General features: G+C 36.9%; 1 protein-coding gene across 1 annotated transcript in view; it reads right to left on the minus strand.

The window, feature by feature from the left end:
• LOC115449732 overlaps nt 1-19,160 on the minus strand; it is an 80,422-nt gene that overhangs the window by 37,586 nt on the left and 23,676 nt on the right. Inside the window, exon 3 of the mRNA XM_037442433.1 lies at nt 7,004-7,054. Within this exon, the coding sequence (XP_037298330.1) occupies nt 7,004-7,054 (51 nt within the window). The remainder of the gene's footprint in view (nt 1-7,003; nt 7,055-19,160) is intronic.

Raw genomic sequence — 19,160 nt, forward strand, 5'->3', positions numbered from 1 at the left:
TGAATGAATGATTTTGAACGGAATACGTATTTGTATTAAAACATTTGTAAACTAAAAACACCTGCCAACGGATATTATAATAAAATACGTAAAAATGGTAAGGAAAATATTTCGGCTAGCGCCGGCGCCGACAATCTCGCAGATATACAAAATACGACTTCCAAATCTACATCGAAAGCTAAACTGGATAATATCAGGCAGCGGGTTAAATCTATTTATATGTATATAAATAATTGGTCTGTCTGCCGATATTTCGCAATGACTATAAGCTGCAATATTCAGGTCGGCGTGATTGTGGCGACAGTTGAGGGCTGTAATTTAAGGTTGGTTGACTTCACGAGGACCTCAATGTACGACCAGGTATGTACACTAGCATTGCATATAAAACTGAAGATGATGCACGTATAACAAAATTCGAAACATTGACTCATTCTTGTCCATTTATGTGGGCTAATTTTCAAATGGGGGAACTGATTTAAACGACATAATTACTGATGGTACAATATTTTTTTTTAGTACCGGTTGAGAGGGTACAATAAGTACGCCTTCAAATATAAACCTACCGTTATCTAGTACATGCATTGAAAACAATCAAATTTTAAACGGGCGAAGTTGCGAGTAAATCTTGTTTATACACGAGTTTCAAACTGTAAGGAATGAATAGTGTTGCCAGTATAATAAATAGTAGCGCGTAATTAAGGAGCCGGCCGTTTATTACGCGAACGTGCCACATTGAATACGTGGAACATGTGTTGCCGGCTTTCAAACTTTTTATTTATAAACTACATATTGCAACTTGCAACTCCTATGCTAATTTACGAAGGTATATCTCGTTGAGAAGCTACAATTTGCCAATTATATGAAATAATTTTCTATGATTCTTTTTTGATCTGTGGGTTAGTAGTAGGTATCAATCTATGAAATTTAAGGAATACTATGTCACTCGAACATATCCATGTCTATTTTGCATAGCAATAGTGTACAGGAACGGATGTGTTCCCTTTTAAGGGCCTTGTAGTTAGTTAGTTAGTTAATTACTGGGAATTATAACTTATCGCCTAACGTCGCAGGGTGACAGGGAGTCTCAGGATATCGCCAGTATTTATAAGGATGGCATGGCGGTTATCATCATGCTCGTCTCGTCATTTAAATAATTGCTTAACAAAGTATGCGCCGCACCGTGTCCCGCCCGTGATATCAAAACAGTTACGCCATTTTGTGTAGGCTAGATGTGTATTATGCAGTAACAGAAACGTTGTTTACAAGCGATAAGTTATTCGGCAGGAGTCAATGACCCCGTCACAGTTAGTTATTTTACGACACTATGATCTCGGAGAAGTGATTTTATATTCACTATACACATATTTGTTTATGAAATCTTGTTTAATATCAACGTTCTGAAAATTGCTAAATATAGTTTTGCAGTATACGCCTTTTTCGTCTAGTGGAAGAGAATATGGAATATGGATTATTAACCGGGACGTTTTGGGTTTAGTGGATTTGCGTTGCCTAAATTGTAATACAAACGTGGTTGAAAGCAGTTACTGAACTTAGAAAGTGTAAGGTGCAATATAAAAAAAAAAATGTTTATCGTACACGATATATTAACGCTGTTTGCGTAGTTCAATACAAAATACTGCCTATACATCGTGAAGCAACAAATAAACTAACAACACAAAAACGAAGTGAAAAACAATCCCGTCCCCCAGTAATGTATAATTCAGGGCCGGGGCTATTTTTGACAAATTGATGTAGCCAGCAGCCACCCCGAGGCGCGACGGGGGCGACAACAAGTGTCGCTTCGAATCCGCGTGCAATTTATCAAGAGCTATCGACGCGCCGCTGCGCCCGCCGCCGCGCCGTCGCTGCCGACAATCTAATATACTTTTTTATCCTGCCACTGTAATTCCACTACAGTCTACACTGTGGAATGGTAAGTGCGTCTCTTCATGGCGTTACAATTATGCTAGCTTACGTACCCGCATGGATAATATAGTTGATACTTTCCTAGTTTCAATGGAAGTCGAGTGGTTACGCAACTCGTTTTTTGTTTGTTTTTTTTTTACGCGTGTTCAACTTGTTTACGGCAGTGGTACGGATCTTCAAAGGATCTAGATTGATAGCTGCCGCTGCTCTTTTCTTTTTATTATAATAAATGTGTACGAATGTTCCACAATATGTTTTGATGTATACAAATTGTTCGTAACACCGCTCGACAATTTTTTTAACGTTGCTTTACTTTTCAAACCACTTGAATAATTAAATCTTGCAGAATATACAGAATAAATGCTTTAAGAGATAAAATACCGTCATGTGCTTGCTTTAATAAGGGTTTCATTTAAAGAGAAATCTAGTCAGTTTCCTGCGTTCACGATAAGGGAAAAAGTTGTAAGAAACAACGTCGTGTCTTACACAAACGCAGTAACTGACATATTAATGCTTTAGTTATATTTTTTCTTGAAAGCCCTTAATGATATAAGATACGTGTTTTTTAATTGAAAGTAAAAAACTAATAAGACTTTTTTCCGAAAAAAATGTCAAATACCCATGCATCGCTTTACAGAACTCAATCAATTTCTGTAATCACATGAGCTTGTTTACGCTGACTTGTCTTGTAATCCTACAAATCGGACTTAGTTAATTTTACTTCTTTGCCGGCGATGTGTTTAAATGTAGATATCGTGCAATCACAAACTCGTTTATAGCAGTGGCTCGGAGTAAATGGGTGCCGCTGCCGGCGCCACGGGTCGGCCCGCTGTAACTGTTCGTGTAGGCATGTCACCTAGCCGACGACGGACGGCGGCGCTGTCAAATATCTGCGATATTTAGAGGTAATACGATATTTAATTGGTATTGGGATAGATGTTACGATTTTTTTTAGATACTTTTGTATTAGCAGGCTTGTTTTAAGGAATTTGCCTAGATAAGTAATCCATTGAGGTCCACAGACATGAATAATAATAAGGCTTTTCGCCAAACTTGGGAAATGATGGAGAGTTAAAACAATCTTTTTGAAATGCATGCTACTGTAATATGTTGAATTCGACATCAAATGTAAAGACTAACAATGCTTTAATCCAGGGAAATAATACATAGTTACGCTAATATATTGTTATGATACACGCGGCGCGGCGCCGGCGCGGGAATGCGTTGCGCAACCGGTGCTGGCCGCTATGCCGGCGCGATTCAGCCTGGCGCGGTCCGCCATTGTCGCGAGGTAATTGCCCTTGTCCTATCTATAAACCATTGTCTTGATGGCACAAGTTCATCATTTGCTAATCTTTTGACATGTTAAATAAACATCTCTATCTTGTAAGTAGTGTAGTTTTATGTAAGCAGTTCTTGCTACAGTGTGCAGTGCACGGATATTGCCAATATCTCGTTAGATCCAAATTAGGAATTAGCCACAAATTAAATAATCCTTCCCAATACCTTTCGTTAAAGGACGAGAACCTTTATTTTTTCTCTAGTTGTGTTATTCTCTTATCTCTTAGGTTTGCCACAAAAGTCAACAGAACTGAAGCTACAATTGTGGGAGCTCGGCGCACGCGAGTGTAAGTATCCAAGAGTCTGCTGCGCACGCAACCGCCCCAGGTTGCATGCGGCGTGGACTGCGCGTAGTGCCTCGTAGCTGGAGCGGTGTTGCTAGATGCGTTTTTGAAATGCAGGGGCTTATGTAAAACTTTGTGACGAACAATTTGGACGCTTATCACACCCCGCTCGCTTTATTCGTGTGCTTTTTGTTAACCTGATTTTGAAATCTTTATTATACTCGTATGAAACGTTAAAGTTTGAGTGTTCCGTTCGGTGAAGTCTTTACATGTATAACAATTAGATTTTTTTATTTTAATAATAACAATAACATCGTCCAAGCGGCAGCAGGATGGATAGATATAGAGATTGTATATCGTATGTGTAATTTGTGCTGAACAGTACCGGTTATATTAAGTATACATATAACCGAATGGATAGCAATTATCATACATCAGGTGAAAATCTCGTTGTAGCAACTTGTTACAACAAACACGTTTAAAAGTTCAGAAAAAAATATTCTGCGAACGGCAAACAACTCATCGATTAACTTCATGAGTACTGTTATTTTTAGTGTTAGTGTAATTTTTTCGGTGTCAATACAAAAAAATACTGAAAGTCCCGTCAAATCGCGTAATCTAGCAACCCCGGTCCCACCCCGCCTGTATTATTTCCGTATGAATGGAGGGCACTCGGGCCGGCGCGGCGCTCTTCCTATGCCCGTTGCCAAACTATTCCGAGCAGACACTATCCGCTATTTATACTGCACACTGCACGATATGAACTCGCGGCGAGATATCGCGCCACGCAGCGAGTGAGCCACTGCAAATCACTTGTAAAAGAGTATCAGCCTTAAATTACATGGTAATACTGGACCTCCTTTGCTTCACACCCGCTGCCACGTTTGGTTCAAGCGAGTTTCTAGACTTCACATAAAATTAATTAAAAGATCTTAGATAATATACAAGTTTCCATACATGTTGTTGTTGTTATTCCGAAGTGCGATTAGTAATAATGAATAAGTGTACACACTACACAGTAACACACACCAAACAGTCGAATTGGCTTGAAATCGAAGCCTAGATCTTTAGTTGGTTTCATCATAGACTTTTCGAAGTTACAATTTAGCTATAACTCAGTTTAAAGATGATGGAAACGATGCGAAGAATTCTATGTTGAAAGTTCTTCATTCTATATCTACGTGCAGACTATCAACCTGCGTAAGTCGGCTAGCGCAGCGCAATAACATTTAAGAATTTTTTTTAGAGCCATTATAAACTTCCTATAAAGGCGTTATAATATAGTAAAGAGCTGTTATTAGTAATCACCTGCGTGCTAGCTATCATTTTACATTAATATTATGCGTAAAATAAATCTATTATTAATTGAACCTTGTTTTCATAATATGAGTGTAGTATATACCATAACATTAGAACCGGTTGATATGCAAATTGATGTTTATGCTTCGTCTATTTTATTATTGCGTATTTTAAGTCAGTTTCTAAAATGTATTTATCATTAGCATGCTATAAACAGGTTTGAGCGCAAATCTTTTACATTACCATATCTGTTGCTTATTGCTAAATAAATAATTTAAATAGGCAACTATAACTGTTAATTCTTGCAGTTTACGTAATTTATAATACTCCGTTTTGTCTATTCGAGATAGTATGACCTCTTATTTTGGTCAATTTCACTCCTAGAATCGGAAAGAGCTTCGCTCTACTGTTGATAACACCATTTTATTTATTGCATAAATAAATTAGAGCATAATTCGTAGTTCAGTATAAATAGAAGTGTAGCCACAGTGTAAAGCATGGTCTGTGTGCTATCTGTTGCTAATTAAATATTGAGTATTTTTTTATTGCTTTGAATGACGAGACGAGCTTACAGTTTACCTGATGGTAAGCGATACGGCAACTCATAAACAGTAGAAACACCATCCAACACCTTGAATTATGTTTAATATTCCACTGCGCTTGCCATCCTGAGACATGGGTCGTAATAAGTCTTATTATGTCCATGGGTTAGGCTGGCTACAATGTTCTTAAAATCGGAATACAACAGTGACTACACTGCTGCTTGGCGGCAGAAATAGAGTTTGCGGTGGTATCTACTCAGGCGGATTCTCACATACGAGAGACTTACCACCAGTGTCTATTGATAAAAATTATCAATTGAAATGTTTGCTGCGAAGGCGAGCAATAACCAAAATATCTATGGTGGAAGGGTGGGTGCGGCGCGCGACACCGCCCACGCGCCGCGAGTACTAGTGTACTACGCGCGTATGTAGTACTACACCGCCCGCCGCTGCCACCTCGCCGCCGCGCCAACTCGTTATCCACAAGGCTACATCAACTATGTCCCATCTATTCGCCAGATCCATGCTTGGCAGATATAATAGGTTTTCGAGTACGTTCAATAAAAATATACTTGGACACTTTCGTGACATTTTGTTTTCTATTTAATACTCTTTAAATCGTACTCTAACATGACCGACGGAACAACCTACGCCAGTAAAGTATTTTTAAATTTAATGATTACTGTCTATGTTCTCAATATTCCGTTGTTAAACAACGATTTTAAAATCAGCTGCGCACTTAGTAATCTTTGAATGCAATACTAATAGTACTGATTTGTTTTTACAAATAAAGTTCCACTTTACTTGTGTTATTAATTAATTGTTTTCAGTAGGTTACCGCACTGTAATGAGGTACATTAAATTTGCGGTAACACATACAATTTTTTTAGATAATGCAATAACAAACAATCCATAAAAGTTCGTCGCAATATGTCTTCAATATATCGCAATGAAATAATAGCCGGTGTTTAACGTAAGCCGAGCGCGCGGGGCACGCTGGGCGCGTCACGTACGACGGCTTACGGCGCAAACACGTGGGATCCATATACCATATATGAAAGCGTACCTACGAGAACATACTACGCATCGAGTGGCAGGGACGCATCGATACTACGTTGTTCTTGATGCTGAATAGGTATAGTTACCGGATAAAATAATACTGACAAATAACTACCGAACAATTGTGATATACTTACTTTGTTATTGCGTTATGATATTATTATTTATCAAGTAACTTATAAGTAACGGGTAAGGTAAATTTACCATGCTTTACTCGATTATAATGGAAAGTGCTATCACGTGAATGTTTATTGACGTCTTACCCCCTTATTCATAGACGTTTTTTATCGAACGACCAAGTAAAGCTGTGATAACAAGTCTGTTTCTCAGTGCTGACGGCGTGGCAGTCTTCTCAGTGCGTAGACATAGGGCTGTTGTGATTGGCTAATATTGAGATACAACAATAATAGCCAATCACAACGGCCCTTTGTCTGTTTCTCAGTGGCGTTGGGCACTGAGAAACAAGCTTGTTATCACAGCTTTACTTCGTCCTTAGATAAAAAACGTTTATGAATAAGGGGGCTTATCTTTACTTTAATATTAAGTACTCACTGATATCCGTGACGTCATTCCACTTCATGATGACGTCCGTGCACAGATCACCTGCAAAAAGAGAAATTCGCTTTAGAACAAGTTGCGATTACAGAAAGTCAGTAGGTAGAGTGACGTTGTAAACAACTTTATTAACAACATAGTAATCGTGATGAAGTAATTATCAGGCATAATTGTGTCGACCGTCAAGGGACCCTTTCTCTCTTGCCGATCGTCATTTTCTTTGGGCTTCACTTTACTTATATATACGGAATCTATCCTAACAATTCTTTCACTAATAGAAACCTACGTTATCCTTCAGTTAAAAAATCTATACGTCATATTGATTTAATTAATTGAATTCTAAGAACAACGCCACGCAGGTGGCTCCACGCGTCGTTAATACTCGCCCCTTACGGTCGCGAACACACCCACAACTCCTGGCATTGTGTCCATGTCTTTTAACATCAGATGACCCAGTTGTTAGTTCTCCATCCTTCTCGCAAGCCATCAATACGTGTGTTAATGCAACTCTCATAGCGCGTTATGTAACATTTTCCTCTTGATTATAATGAATATTTAAAGAAATGTCTGTTTATAATACGTGTGATGCAGTACACGGAAATTAAACAATTAATTTATACATATAGTCTAACAATACAATGTTTATTCGCCCCGCATCGAATAAAAATGGTAAATGGATTTAGATACAAATTTGATTTATAAAGATTATATCAAGCGTAGCTCCAATAAACATATACGGTATAAAATAAAAATGAGAATATTGGATACGAGAAAGGACTAGATAATGTAATTACTACGTAACGCGGTAGGAATTCCTAGAACAGCTAGAAAATAAACAAATCCACCGATACCACCATATTTGACATAAACTGTAGTACCGGAAAATTCACATGTTTTATACAATAAATAAACTAAAAGTGTCGATGGCATCACCTGGGAATAGAAATTGGACTTTATTGGATTCAGGTTACCCTGTACACCAATGACGGAATATTAATCTAATATGTTCATTGCAAACTCTACATCTCAACAACTTTTTTCATTTATAAAAAAAATATGAAAGGAACATTAAACCATTTTCCCAACGGTAGAAAACTTCCCGTTAGCCCTCAGATAAGTTATTCAATAATAAATGCAAGAAACGTTTTCTGGAAAATTGCAGTCGGAAATTCAACAGATGTTTGTCGGGACGGAAGTCATAAGGCAGTAAAGTGGTTGATAAAATAAAAAATCTAAGTGCGAAAAACGATGTCTTGGAAGGGAGGTCTCAGTGTAAACGTGATGTGCACCAGGCGTAGTAACGCGACCCGGCAAGTCACGTTCCTCGGAGACTCCGGCTACATCCTGGGAGGCACGCCCGGATTAATACTCGTTAGCCGATATGACAAATCATCTGACCATCAAATATTGTTTTGTCGCAATATTTTTCTTTTTCCCCCTCCACTTAGGCCTTGTGGATTCGACGGAACATATTTTTTCAAGTTTAGTAATTTGATAATTATGATAAAGAAAAATAAAAAAAACCAAAGGCCTGTCACGAAGTCAACGAACTGATCGCTTCGCAAACAAACTGCTATCATGCATAACAAGATTACATTATCATGCGTTATCAGATAAGGACGCATCAAAACAACCAAACGTGAAAACAGTCTCGAGGCAGTTTGATAGATGCGAGTGCAAACAGTGTGGTGATGTACACACAGCTTTGATGATCGCTAAGCTTGGGATGATTATACATAACCATATCTTATCTTAAAGGGGTAGGCCAAGACGCAACATCCACGCGTTGATCATCGAAATTCCGTCCCAACATGTGATAAGCTGTATCAACCATTCGTATTAAGACATAATTTAATCTACGTTTTCGGTACTTGTTGCTTCGTTTGCATCAGCATATGTAGTGCGATAGTATGTATTGGTGTATGTTAGTGTGAGGTGAAGTCTGTTTGTATGACGGTTGTTTATTCGCCGACAGCGTGCTTTCATACGCCCGCGCACCGTTAGTTTGCAATTGTACTCGAATGTAGAACTACAAATTAACACATAATGTAATTTTTTTTCGCCATGAGAGTGGGAAATTTTGCAAACACCACTTATTTAATTATAATGAATAATTGTGAAAAAATAATGCTGAATTGCATACAATGAGGAGGTCCGCGGGGAGGCGAGTGCACGCGATCGCTTTAACACGCACTACTGCTCGGAAACTACTTTTCGAAATCATGTTTATCCATTTTCTAATTCATCATGGGTGTCATGCAGACTAGAATAACACGACAAAGACACTGGTACCGAGTTAAAAAATCATTTATTGGAACTTATACCGACAAAGCGGGCCTTTACACTGACTCGCGTGAATTTCAGTGTATATTATTCTCCCGATCGTGAGTAGATAAGTAAGAAACACCTATTTTGAACGCCAAAGATATGGCGATGGTTAGCCCTGCCAATAAATAAATATAAAATTTTAGAGACACGAATAGAAATCTCGAGGAGAGATATCCAAGCACCTAGCACCTTAATTCTTGAAGGTTTTGAATTGCCTCTCTAAAAGACGGGCTAAAGGTTGTATAAATAAAGATCTATTAATCGCTCACTCGCGCAGCTGCTTGCTTCTTCTAACAAATTACTTTTACGAAATGTGTCTAATTCTGTAACTCGACCCGAGACCTTTGGTGCTCATTTAGCGCAATATCATTAGGCCGTGGTCGTCTCTTTCTAGCTCTTAAATTGATTTAATTCCACAAAAGTATTTATACCTAGAATCACGATATATCTATTCTATAGCTCATGTGCCTTAGGTCTAAAGTGTTACCCCAAAATAATCAAAAATGTGGATTATAACAGCGATCAACGACTATAGCGTTAGTAATGGAGGTATTAGGTTACGTACTGGCCTTAGAGCCCTCAATACTTGCATTATAATTAATAGCTAGCTTTAGGCATGTCGCAACGACTCGCCTGCAAACGACACCAATAACAGACACGAGATAGCGATCGCCCCTCATTCAGTTAGCGCCATTATGTGCTGCATGACCTAGAATTCGTACCCATTTGCCTGTAGGGTGCGTTCACCCCGAGACACCCGCTACACCCACTCGGCCGCGTATCAGCGTTGTCATTTCAGCTGGCAGACAATTGAAAAATGTTATATATTTTGTTAATTAAATTGGAAAATATATTTGGGTGATTGTTTTTCTCATTACAAATTACTCTTTTTATATTGCACAAATAGACTGACAGAGGTTAACTAATAAAGAAATATATTTTTATTGGTAAAGATCAAACATGCAAATATATTAAAATCGCAAATCAATAATTAACATGAATCACCATATGAAAGGCCAAAATTACATAACAGGTCACAGTTTTACTCTTTTGGTATAAGAGTCATTTAAGGCAAAAGCCAACGCTTTAACCTTGCAACGGTTCTTAAACTGCAGTTGGCGTAACGCTTGTGTTTTGTCTATCTGGTATGCAATCAACAGCAGCAATTCGCGATAAGGCGTCAATGAGATTTTGTCTGAATCACGACAACAATGAGTGTTAACAAATAATAGTACCTAACAATACGCTCGGAACTGCTGTTACAGTTTGGCGCAATCCCAAAGAGGGTGAGAGCTGATCTCAGTTAATCTAAAATAATATTATAAAAGGCGACCGAGTTGGTTTGTAGTCGATTATCTTTCGAACTACCGAACTGTTTAGATTCTTAATATAAATAGAAAGCTAGAATATACGCTATAATTTTACTTTTATTATATTAGTATAATTTGAGGAAAGATGTTCGTGGACGGCAAGTGAACGCTATTACAGTATGCTTAAGAATATAACGAGGAACACACAAGTACTGTTGCACGATTAGCAATCAGATTATAATTTCCTGGTGATTTGCATAATGTACACGCCTAACAGATCCCACTTAGCACAGCAAAATGACCACCTGATGTTAAGTATTTAATATCCACAGTAAAGAAGCGGTGTGTTTAAGCCAATCTATATTAGTGGATTTCTTACAGCAGCTGACGCCCGATAAGGTTTCCAGGCGGGTTGTGATCTATCTAAAACGCGTGTGTTAAATACAGAAATGAAGAGCAGGACGAGTCATGTGTTTGTATCAGTAATAAGAATTGTCCTTGAATGAATGCATTGTAATTTGGTACACTGTAATTAATATGCATGGTGATGCAACACTCCTCTAAGAACATGGTGTGGAAAACTCGCATCAAATTTAGTTATGTAGTACCAATATCTACACTCAACATTATAGTCAAAGAAATCAACTAAACACAATGAATGAATAAGTTCTGTCGTGATCTCTTGAGTCTAGAACTTGGACAATATATTCGTATTTCAGTTGTGGGTTAGGTCCCTTCAAGCTTTATATAGACAGCTGTTGCTTTCAAACAAAAGTGTAGTGTAGTGGTGCTGTTACAATCTAAATCACATTACAGCTGTTCGTCGTTAGGATTGTATCTCAGTTTTCAGTTGAGTTTGACGAGCACATTACGTTCGTGTTATTATTAATAAATAAACCACAGGATCCTGATTATTTGTATTATAAATAAAACATCTGTGGAAATTTAAATGCCAATTTACTAGTTAATAAACAGTCGAGCGGCGCGGCGCGAGTACAAATCTAGTATTATCAATGTACCTATTTTATCTCGGCAGCTGCGTGCTTGGAATCTAGAACACTCGTGTCTTTATACATTTTATTTAATTGGCAAGTTTTTCTTGATATAAACGGTGCGGCCATTAACTTAGCTCTCGGAGGAAAATGGGCACAATTTTTATTTTTGCGTTTTATTATAGTTGAATGCCAGCAAATGAGCATAGATCATAAACTTTAAGGAATAGATTGTTTTTGAAGGTAACTTAAATAAAAGGTCTGAAACTACAGCAAGCTAAAGTCTATTACCTACACGGATGTCATACTTGGTGTCAGTCGCCAGAAATATGTTGGTTAGCATTACTACACGAACGCTAGCTGACACCATCGTCACCTATTTCTTCGCACATATCACACGTTGAAATCACCATTTCCACTGAATTATTTCATTCGAAATGTGAAAAAAGTAACAAAACCCAGTATTTTATAAGTCGGCTGAAGTCTCGGATTTAAAAGGCTTTGCCCGACCCCCGCGGGTGGGGGCGACGGTCCCGGCGCAGCTTAATAAGCTATCGCCAGAGCTTATTAAGCTCGGCTTATCGAAAGCGCTCCATACGGTGTGACGTTCAGTTAGCATGTGTCGGCCACTAAATCACGCGCTTAGCGCGAACACACCCGCATAATATCCTCGTTACTGACCATCCTGCGCATTACCATCGCAACTCTCTAGTTATACTCGTCAATATAACAGAATCAGGGTATTAAATAAAATCATTATTACATGTTTCATTTTTAGATTGAATGTCTTTAAGCAACGCTATGACGAGAGGAGTACAAAGGTTTGATAAGGCGCCACACCTGCCGGCCTAGCATGCGCATCACGAGATATCTCGAGAACGAGAGTAGACAAATTGTCGATGTCGATTAATATCTCGTTTTCTCTAACATGCGCACCACGATCGACAAATTCCTCGTTGAAGACATAAGTTTACTCGTGAAGACAAACCGATGTTGCCCATTGAAATATATATTCTAAACATTTTATTTTCTAATATAGCTACAATGGTTTTAGTTCATTCAATTTTTATAGATCTATGATCCAATTAGGTTTTTTTGACGTTTTATGTCACAGTTTATGTCATAACAAAGAGCATAACGTAAATAAAAAACGTAAATAAGTAAACAAATTCAAAATTAATAATAATATTGTACAATATAATAAGGATTCTAACACAAAATAACAGCTCCGCCCTATTTTGGAGTACGAAGTAACAAGACACAAATCAAATAAAATCTAATAAGACACTTATTTGTACGAGTATATGGTGCCCAAGCCGGACTTTACCTCGGGTGACTACGCCCCGCCGTGAGAACGATGTACCATAATGCCTAATGGAATCAGTAGTCCAATCGGGAAGGAGATGGTTGTGGCTTTGGGCCTCACAAAATACCTAATTGATGTAAGTATAGTGAAACAATAACCTTATTAGCAAAACACCAATGTTGTAAGTTGAACTTTGCAGCCACAAAGCTCAAGTTTGTTCTTATTCGATGGTAATTGATGTTTTTTAGTATTAGTGTTTATTAAAATATGAAGTAAGTATATATTTTCTTTTTGTTTTAGTTCTGTGAATCAAGTGCCTCTACGTTCATTGGAATGTCCCCAGCCCAGCAGTCAACACCATGTTGAAGAGCTTACCAAATACTACTCCCAAAAAGTTTTTTAGTTGCTCGGTTTGAACTTAATACTTTAATGAAAATATGTATTTTTATAACCAGTTTTTTTTAAGAAAAACTACATTTTTTAAATACTTAATATCATGTATATATATTTCGTTAGGTATCTTTATTTATACACTAGATAAAACATCTGTATGTTAGGAAATTTGGTTCTGTTCTGTTGTGTTCTTGTTCTGTTGGTTTAGGAAATTAATAATATAAGTAAACTGCAGCAATTACTTGAGAGTGCAATTTCTGTTTCTTGTAAGTGTTCATAGTATTTCATTACAGTAATTGTAGGAAATTTGTTGTATAACAAGTTATTATGAAATATTCTATTGTTGCCTAAATTTGTGTAGAAGATTTTGTTGTAATAATGAAAACTATCTTGATATTTAAAATGTGAATATAATAAAATATACATTATTTACATAGAAAAATATCTATTTATTATAATTGAGGTCATCCTGCTTGTGAGACACTTGCAGGTACTGATAATTGTACAGGTTCTTCTCACATATGATGGTCATTTATAATAGTTTCCTCCATTGGAACACTGTAACATAAAATACTGCATTACCTACAGTTACTTAACAATAGTAATATAATGTGAAGTTGTACCAGTGGTAAAATAATATAGTCAAACAACTATTTGAAACAGTGTATAACCATATATCCATTATGGTTAAGTCCATCAGTATACAATCAGTGTAAATGAAGTTTTTAATAAAGAAATAAAGCAAGATATTGTTTGTTCATATTGATAAGTTGCATAGTAATAGTATCTTCTCCGATACCTGGCATTCACATTAAGAGTTTTGCTGTTTGAATCCATAATGTGACATTTTTTGGTAACATATAGGTACTAGTTTTGCAAAACATTATGGTAAAACAAGTAACTCATTTGTATTTGTAGTATTAAAATAAACAAAATTAAAACTGCAATTAATCTGATTAAATAGCTCTTATTACCTCATTAGTTGGCACACTAATTTCATTTTTATGAAAGGTAACACGCTATGTATTAATTGTGAAGATATTTCTCAAAGTACATTCATTTTTATTTCTATTAACTCTAATAATTAATTAATAGTACATTACCAGTTGAACCTTGGTGTTGCAGGCATCCTTCCTCATTTTTTGATATTGTGCACTTTGTGGCTCATTAGGAGGTAATATTTTTATATGGGTACAATCTAAGAGCCCTAACATACCTTGCACGTAAAATTCACGAGTCTCACCTAAAAAAAATAAAAATGATTCCATTATCTATAAATCAAAATACTTCAATTGATATTAAACTCAGCTACTTATGTAATTAAGTATGTAATAAATATATTCAATTACCTTTAAACGGACGGCTATGCCTTTGGCTTGAGACTCCAAATCGGGAGCAAACTTTTCTTTAATATACAATACCATTCGTTTTGTAGCAAAGGGATCTCATAAATCAATTAAGTATAATATGTCTTCTTTCCACTTTACACGCCTCTCGTTTGTCGTATATCGATATTATTTTACTATAGTAAGATACCACCATCGCGTTTTAACGAATAAATTAAATTGATAATTTTCTCGGTTTATCTCTTCGTACAATATCAAAGAAGACAAATATCTCGTTTACATGTGTCAAAAAACGATAAAATTATTTGCTCATGTTAGGGTTTGTAGACAAAAATACCACAGATTAATAAAACATTAATTTTTTCTCTACTTTTCTCGTGACAAGTCGAGAAAATGAGCGCGCATGTTAGTGTCGGTAGACATATAGAGATAAATGACAAAATCACGAGAAAAAGTGTCGACAAAATTTTGTCGTCGTGCGCATGCTAGGCCGGCTGCTCATTGACAAAACAGAAATAATATAACAAAGTACTCCACACGTCTCCTGAGATAGTTATAAAGACTTATCATTTTCAATAAGTTCGATGGCAACAATGTTGTTCTACCAGAAAGTAACTTGATTTTTTTCGTATAAGCACACACAATTATTAAAAACTAGCTTTTGCTCGCGGCTCCGCCCGCGTTATAAAGTTTTTCAGGCTAAAGTTTTCCGTTATAAAAATAGTAGTTTCCCGGGAGCCTATGTTCTTCCCAGGGTCTCAAACTGTCTCCATACCAAATTTCATCTTAATACGTTAGGTAGTTTTTGAGTTTAACACGTTAAGGCAGACAGATGCAGCGGGGACTTTGTTATATTATTTAGAACTTTTTAAGTGAAACAATCCCGTCATACATCATTGTTGCATAACTTTAACCGTTTACGCAGCACAGGCAACGGAAGCTCTCAAAACTCATAATTTTCCCCGTTTTTGCAACATGTTTCATTACTGCTCCGCTCCTATTGGTTATAGCATGATGCTATATAGCCTATAGCACTCCAGGAACAAAGGGCTATCCAACACAAAAATATTTTTTCAGTTCAAACCGGTAGTTCCTGAGATTAGCCATTACTGCTCCGCTCCTATTGGTCATAGCGTGATGATATATAGCTTATAGCGGTCCACAAATAAAGGGCTATCCAACACAAAACGAATTTTTCAGTTGAAACCGGTAGTTCCTGAGATTAGCCATTACTGCTCCGCTCCTATTGGTCATAGCGTGATGATATATAACTTTGAGCACTCCACAAAGGACTATTCAACACAAAAATATTTTTTCAGTTCGAATCGGTAGTTCCTGAGATTAGCCATTACTGCTCCGCTCCTATTGAATATAGCGTGATGATATATAGCCTATAGCTCTCCACGAACAAAGAGCTATCCAACGCAAAAATAATTTTTCAGTTTGGACCGGTAGTTCCTGAGATTAACCATTACTGCCCCGCTCCTATTGGGTATAGCGTGATGATATATAGCCTATAGCACTCCACGAATAAAGGGCTATCCAACGCAAAAAGAATTTTTCAGTTTGGACCGGTAGTTCCTGAGATTAGCCATTACTGCCCCGCTCCTATTGGGTATAGCGTGATGATATATAGCCTATAGCACTCCACGAACAAAGGGCTATCCAACGCAAAAAGAATTTTTCAGTTTGGACCGGTAGTTCCTGAGATTAGCGCGTTCAAACAAACAAACAAACAAACAAACAAACTCTTCAGCTTTATATAATAGTATAGATAATAATACGTGAGAGTCATTGATTGTTCAACAATAACGCTGTGTAAGGATCTGCGTGGATGTTTAAGCACTAGTTAAGTGTGACAAGAGCGCGGCTCCCGGGCTCCCTGGGCACCCGCCTCCCCTCGCTGAACGATAACGAATCCGTGCAATCGGACAACGAACCTGCGCGAGTTGCCAGCAGACACTCGGGAGAAAAATCGTCAACCTTCAGGGCGCAACGAGTTGATGAGCTTACGGGTTTGGTTCTTGGAACGAGACAAATCTGTGCACCGGAAATATTTTTGTCGAGTTAAGGCGTTCTATGAGCCAGAATCGGTCATACTATACTAGCCATAAAGGACGTCTGTATTATGCAATGCACATTAAGAGTTTCTCATATGCAAAATGTGAAAATAATAATAAAATAAGTTTAGATCAATCCAAGATTAGACTTATCTTTTTATAGCCGTAGTATGCTAACGGACAATTTCACCTGACCGTAAGCGATATCCGCCGCCCATTGACTGTACCAATAGCAAAAGTCAGCCGAGAGGCAGCCAAACCGCCGCGCCGCCTACCGGAGGTGAGTACACTTTTTAAGCCTCGTTTAGACGACAAGTCATACTGCTCGAAGAACACTCCTATTCAATATAACTTCGCAAGTTAGTATGTAAGTAAAGTTATGTATTTCTATCGATAAGAATCACGTATGTTATACTATCGTTAACTGCTATAATATTTTCTACATAAGATTTTTTTATCCCGTTCAGGCACACTAAAGCCAAGCGTATTCGTCCTATAATGTCAAGGATTGCCAGCCTGCCCTAGTCTTTGCTCTCTCGGCGCCTAATAAAAATTATGGCCAATGTGCACACTAACATACGTTATTTATGTATTATACTAGAAAAGATATTCTAAACGCAGGTAAACGTAAAATCGTTCTATTTGCAATAAAATGTCTTACAAACGATGCTTGTTGGAGAGGTGACGCACACCTCAAACGACATCGCTTTCAACACATTGAACCATTATGTACTGGAAATGAAACCCGACAGAAAATTTGGACAGGCCTCGACAATTCGCACTGGCAACAACTTTAATTCATATATTAGTGTAAAATGATGTATAAGTATCCTAGGTTATACGGTACGGTAAAACAAAGGTAACTAATAAGTATTAGGAAGATTTCTGGGCCTGCGGTAATCTCACTCAGCATACATAAAGCAACAGCAAACTTTATTTTATCCTCGGTTTTCCTAAGGCAGTGGTACTACCCCAGTCGTGCTCTTCCATTAATGACGCAACCAAGTGAATCTATCAACACCACGAGTCATATTATTTTAAAATGTAATCTACATAATTAATTGCCATTTACGTCTATAATTAGTAAAAGTCATTTTGACTATACTAGATTTTATAAATTGAATATCTAATTTGAATAATATATAAAATGTGAATGCGGCGGACTCTCTCGGCTGCTAATAAACGCGGGAAATAAGGAGAAAAACTGCATCCAGCCGACATAGCAGCTTTCTATGTCTTAATGTTATCTTTCCTGTAAGATAGAAAAGCCATATTTGTATAGGGACAGTATCTAAAGTTCTACTTGTATAACATGACCATTTATTTTTCGTCTCAAAACGGGACATCGGTTTATTTACGTCAAGTATAAAAAAAAAACAATGATAAAAATTATTCGGGAAAATCGCGTTTTCCCGAACTATAAAGATAAAATTAAGAACAAAACCTGATCTAAATACAAAATTTTATACAAATCCGTTCAGCTGTTTCCGCGTTTACTTCTGACAAACATACAAACGTCTGACAAACATAAATAACATCCAAACCTTTTTACAAACTTTTGCATTTATAATATTATTCAAATAAGATAAGATTATATTATTAGATAATTATAAATTTTAAATATTATGTAATATACTAATGTTAAGTTTTATTTATATTTGTCTGAAGAACAAATTTGTTTTATTACAGCTGGTTTGTTTTTAATATATTGACTTTAGTTATCAACATCGTTTTCAGAACTGGAATATGTAACTGAGTTTTTTGAGATGTCCACATTTTATTCATTAGAGAAAAGATTCGTAGGCGTTGTAGTCAAGTAGCAGGCCCAGTCGGCTCTTAAATTTTCGCACGGTTTCGAAAAACGGGACAATTTTGTGTCCCCGAGTTTTTTGCGGGGACACCGGGACACATTACGGAAAAATGGGACGGTCCTGTTCAAAACGGGACGTCTGGTCACGTTATACTTATAAGACATTATGTTCAAATAACATCAGATCATTGTTTTAATTAAAATTTGGTGCGTTGATTTAACATTGCATCGACAAAATGTTATATACCCAGAAGCATTAAAGATCTAAGAAACCACATGGTCATTTTGAACTAGAGTTCAGACTTGAACCTAAAACGAGTCAACAATTTCTTGTCTCGAAAATATAAAAAATTTCCGCAGGCTGTCTGAATTACTACCGAACTACAAATAAAAGTATGATTCCACGTCAGAAGTTCATCATGGCAAAGGTAATCTGCTAAATTAGCTCTTAGGAAACACCGCGCCAAGTTTCGGATATTTTTAATTTCATTTGTATTTTTGCGATATAAAAAATATTGAACTACTACATTTTTTCAGTCATATTTTTTGTAGACAATATTATAAAAAGTATTTGGGTTTATAAAATACAATATCTAACCATACAACCTA

The sequence above is a fragment of the Manduca sexta genome, chromosome 24, assembly GCF_014839805.1.
Source record: "Manduca sexta isolate Smith_Timp_Sample1 chromosome 24, JHU_Msex_v1.0, whole genome shotgun sequence".
NCBI lineage: Eukaryota > Metazoa > Arthropoda > Insecta > Lepidoptera > Sphingidae > Manduca > Manduca sexta.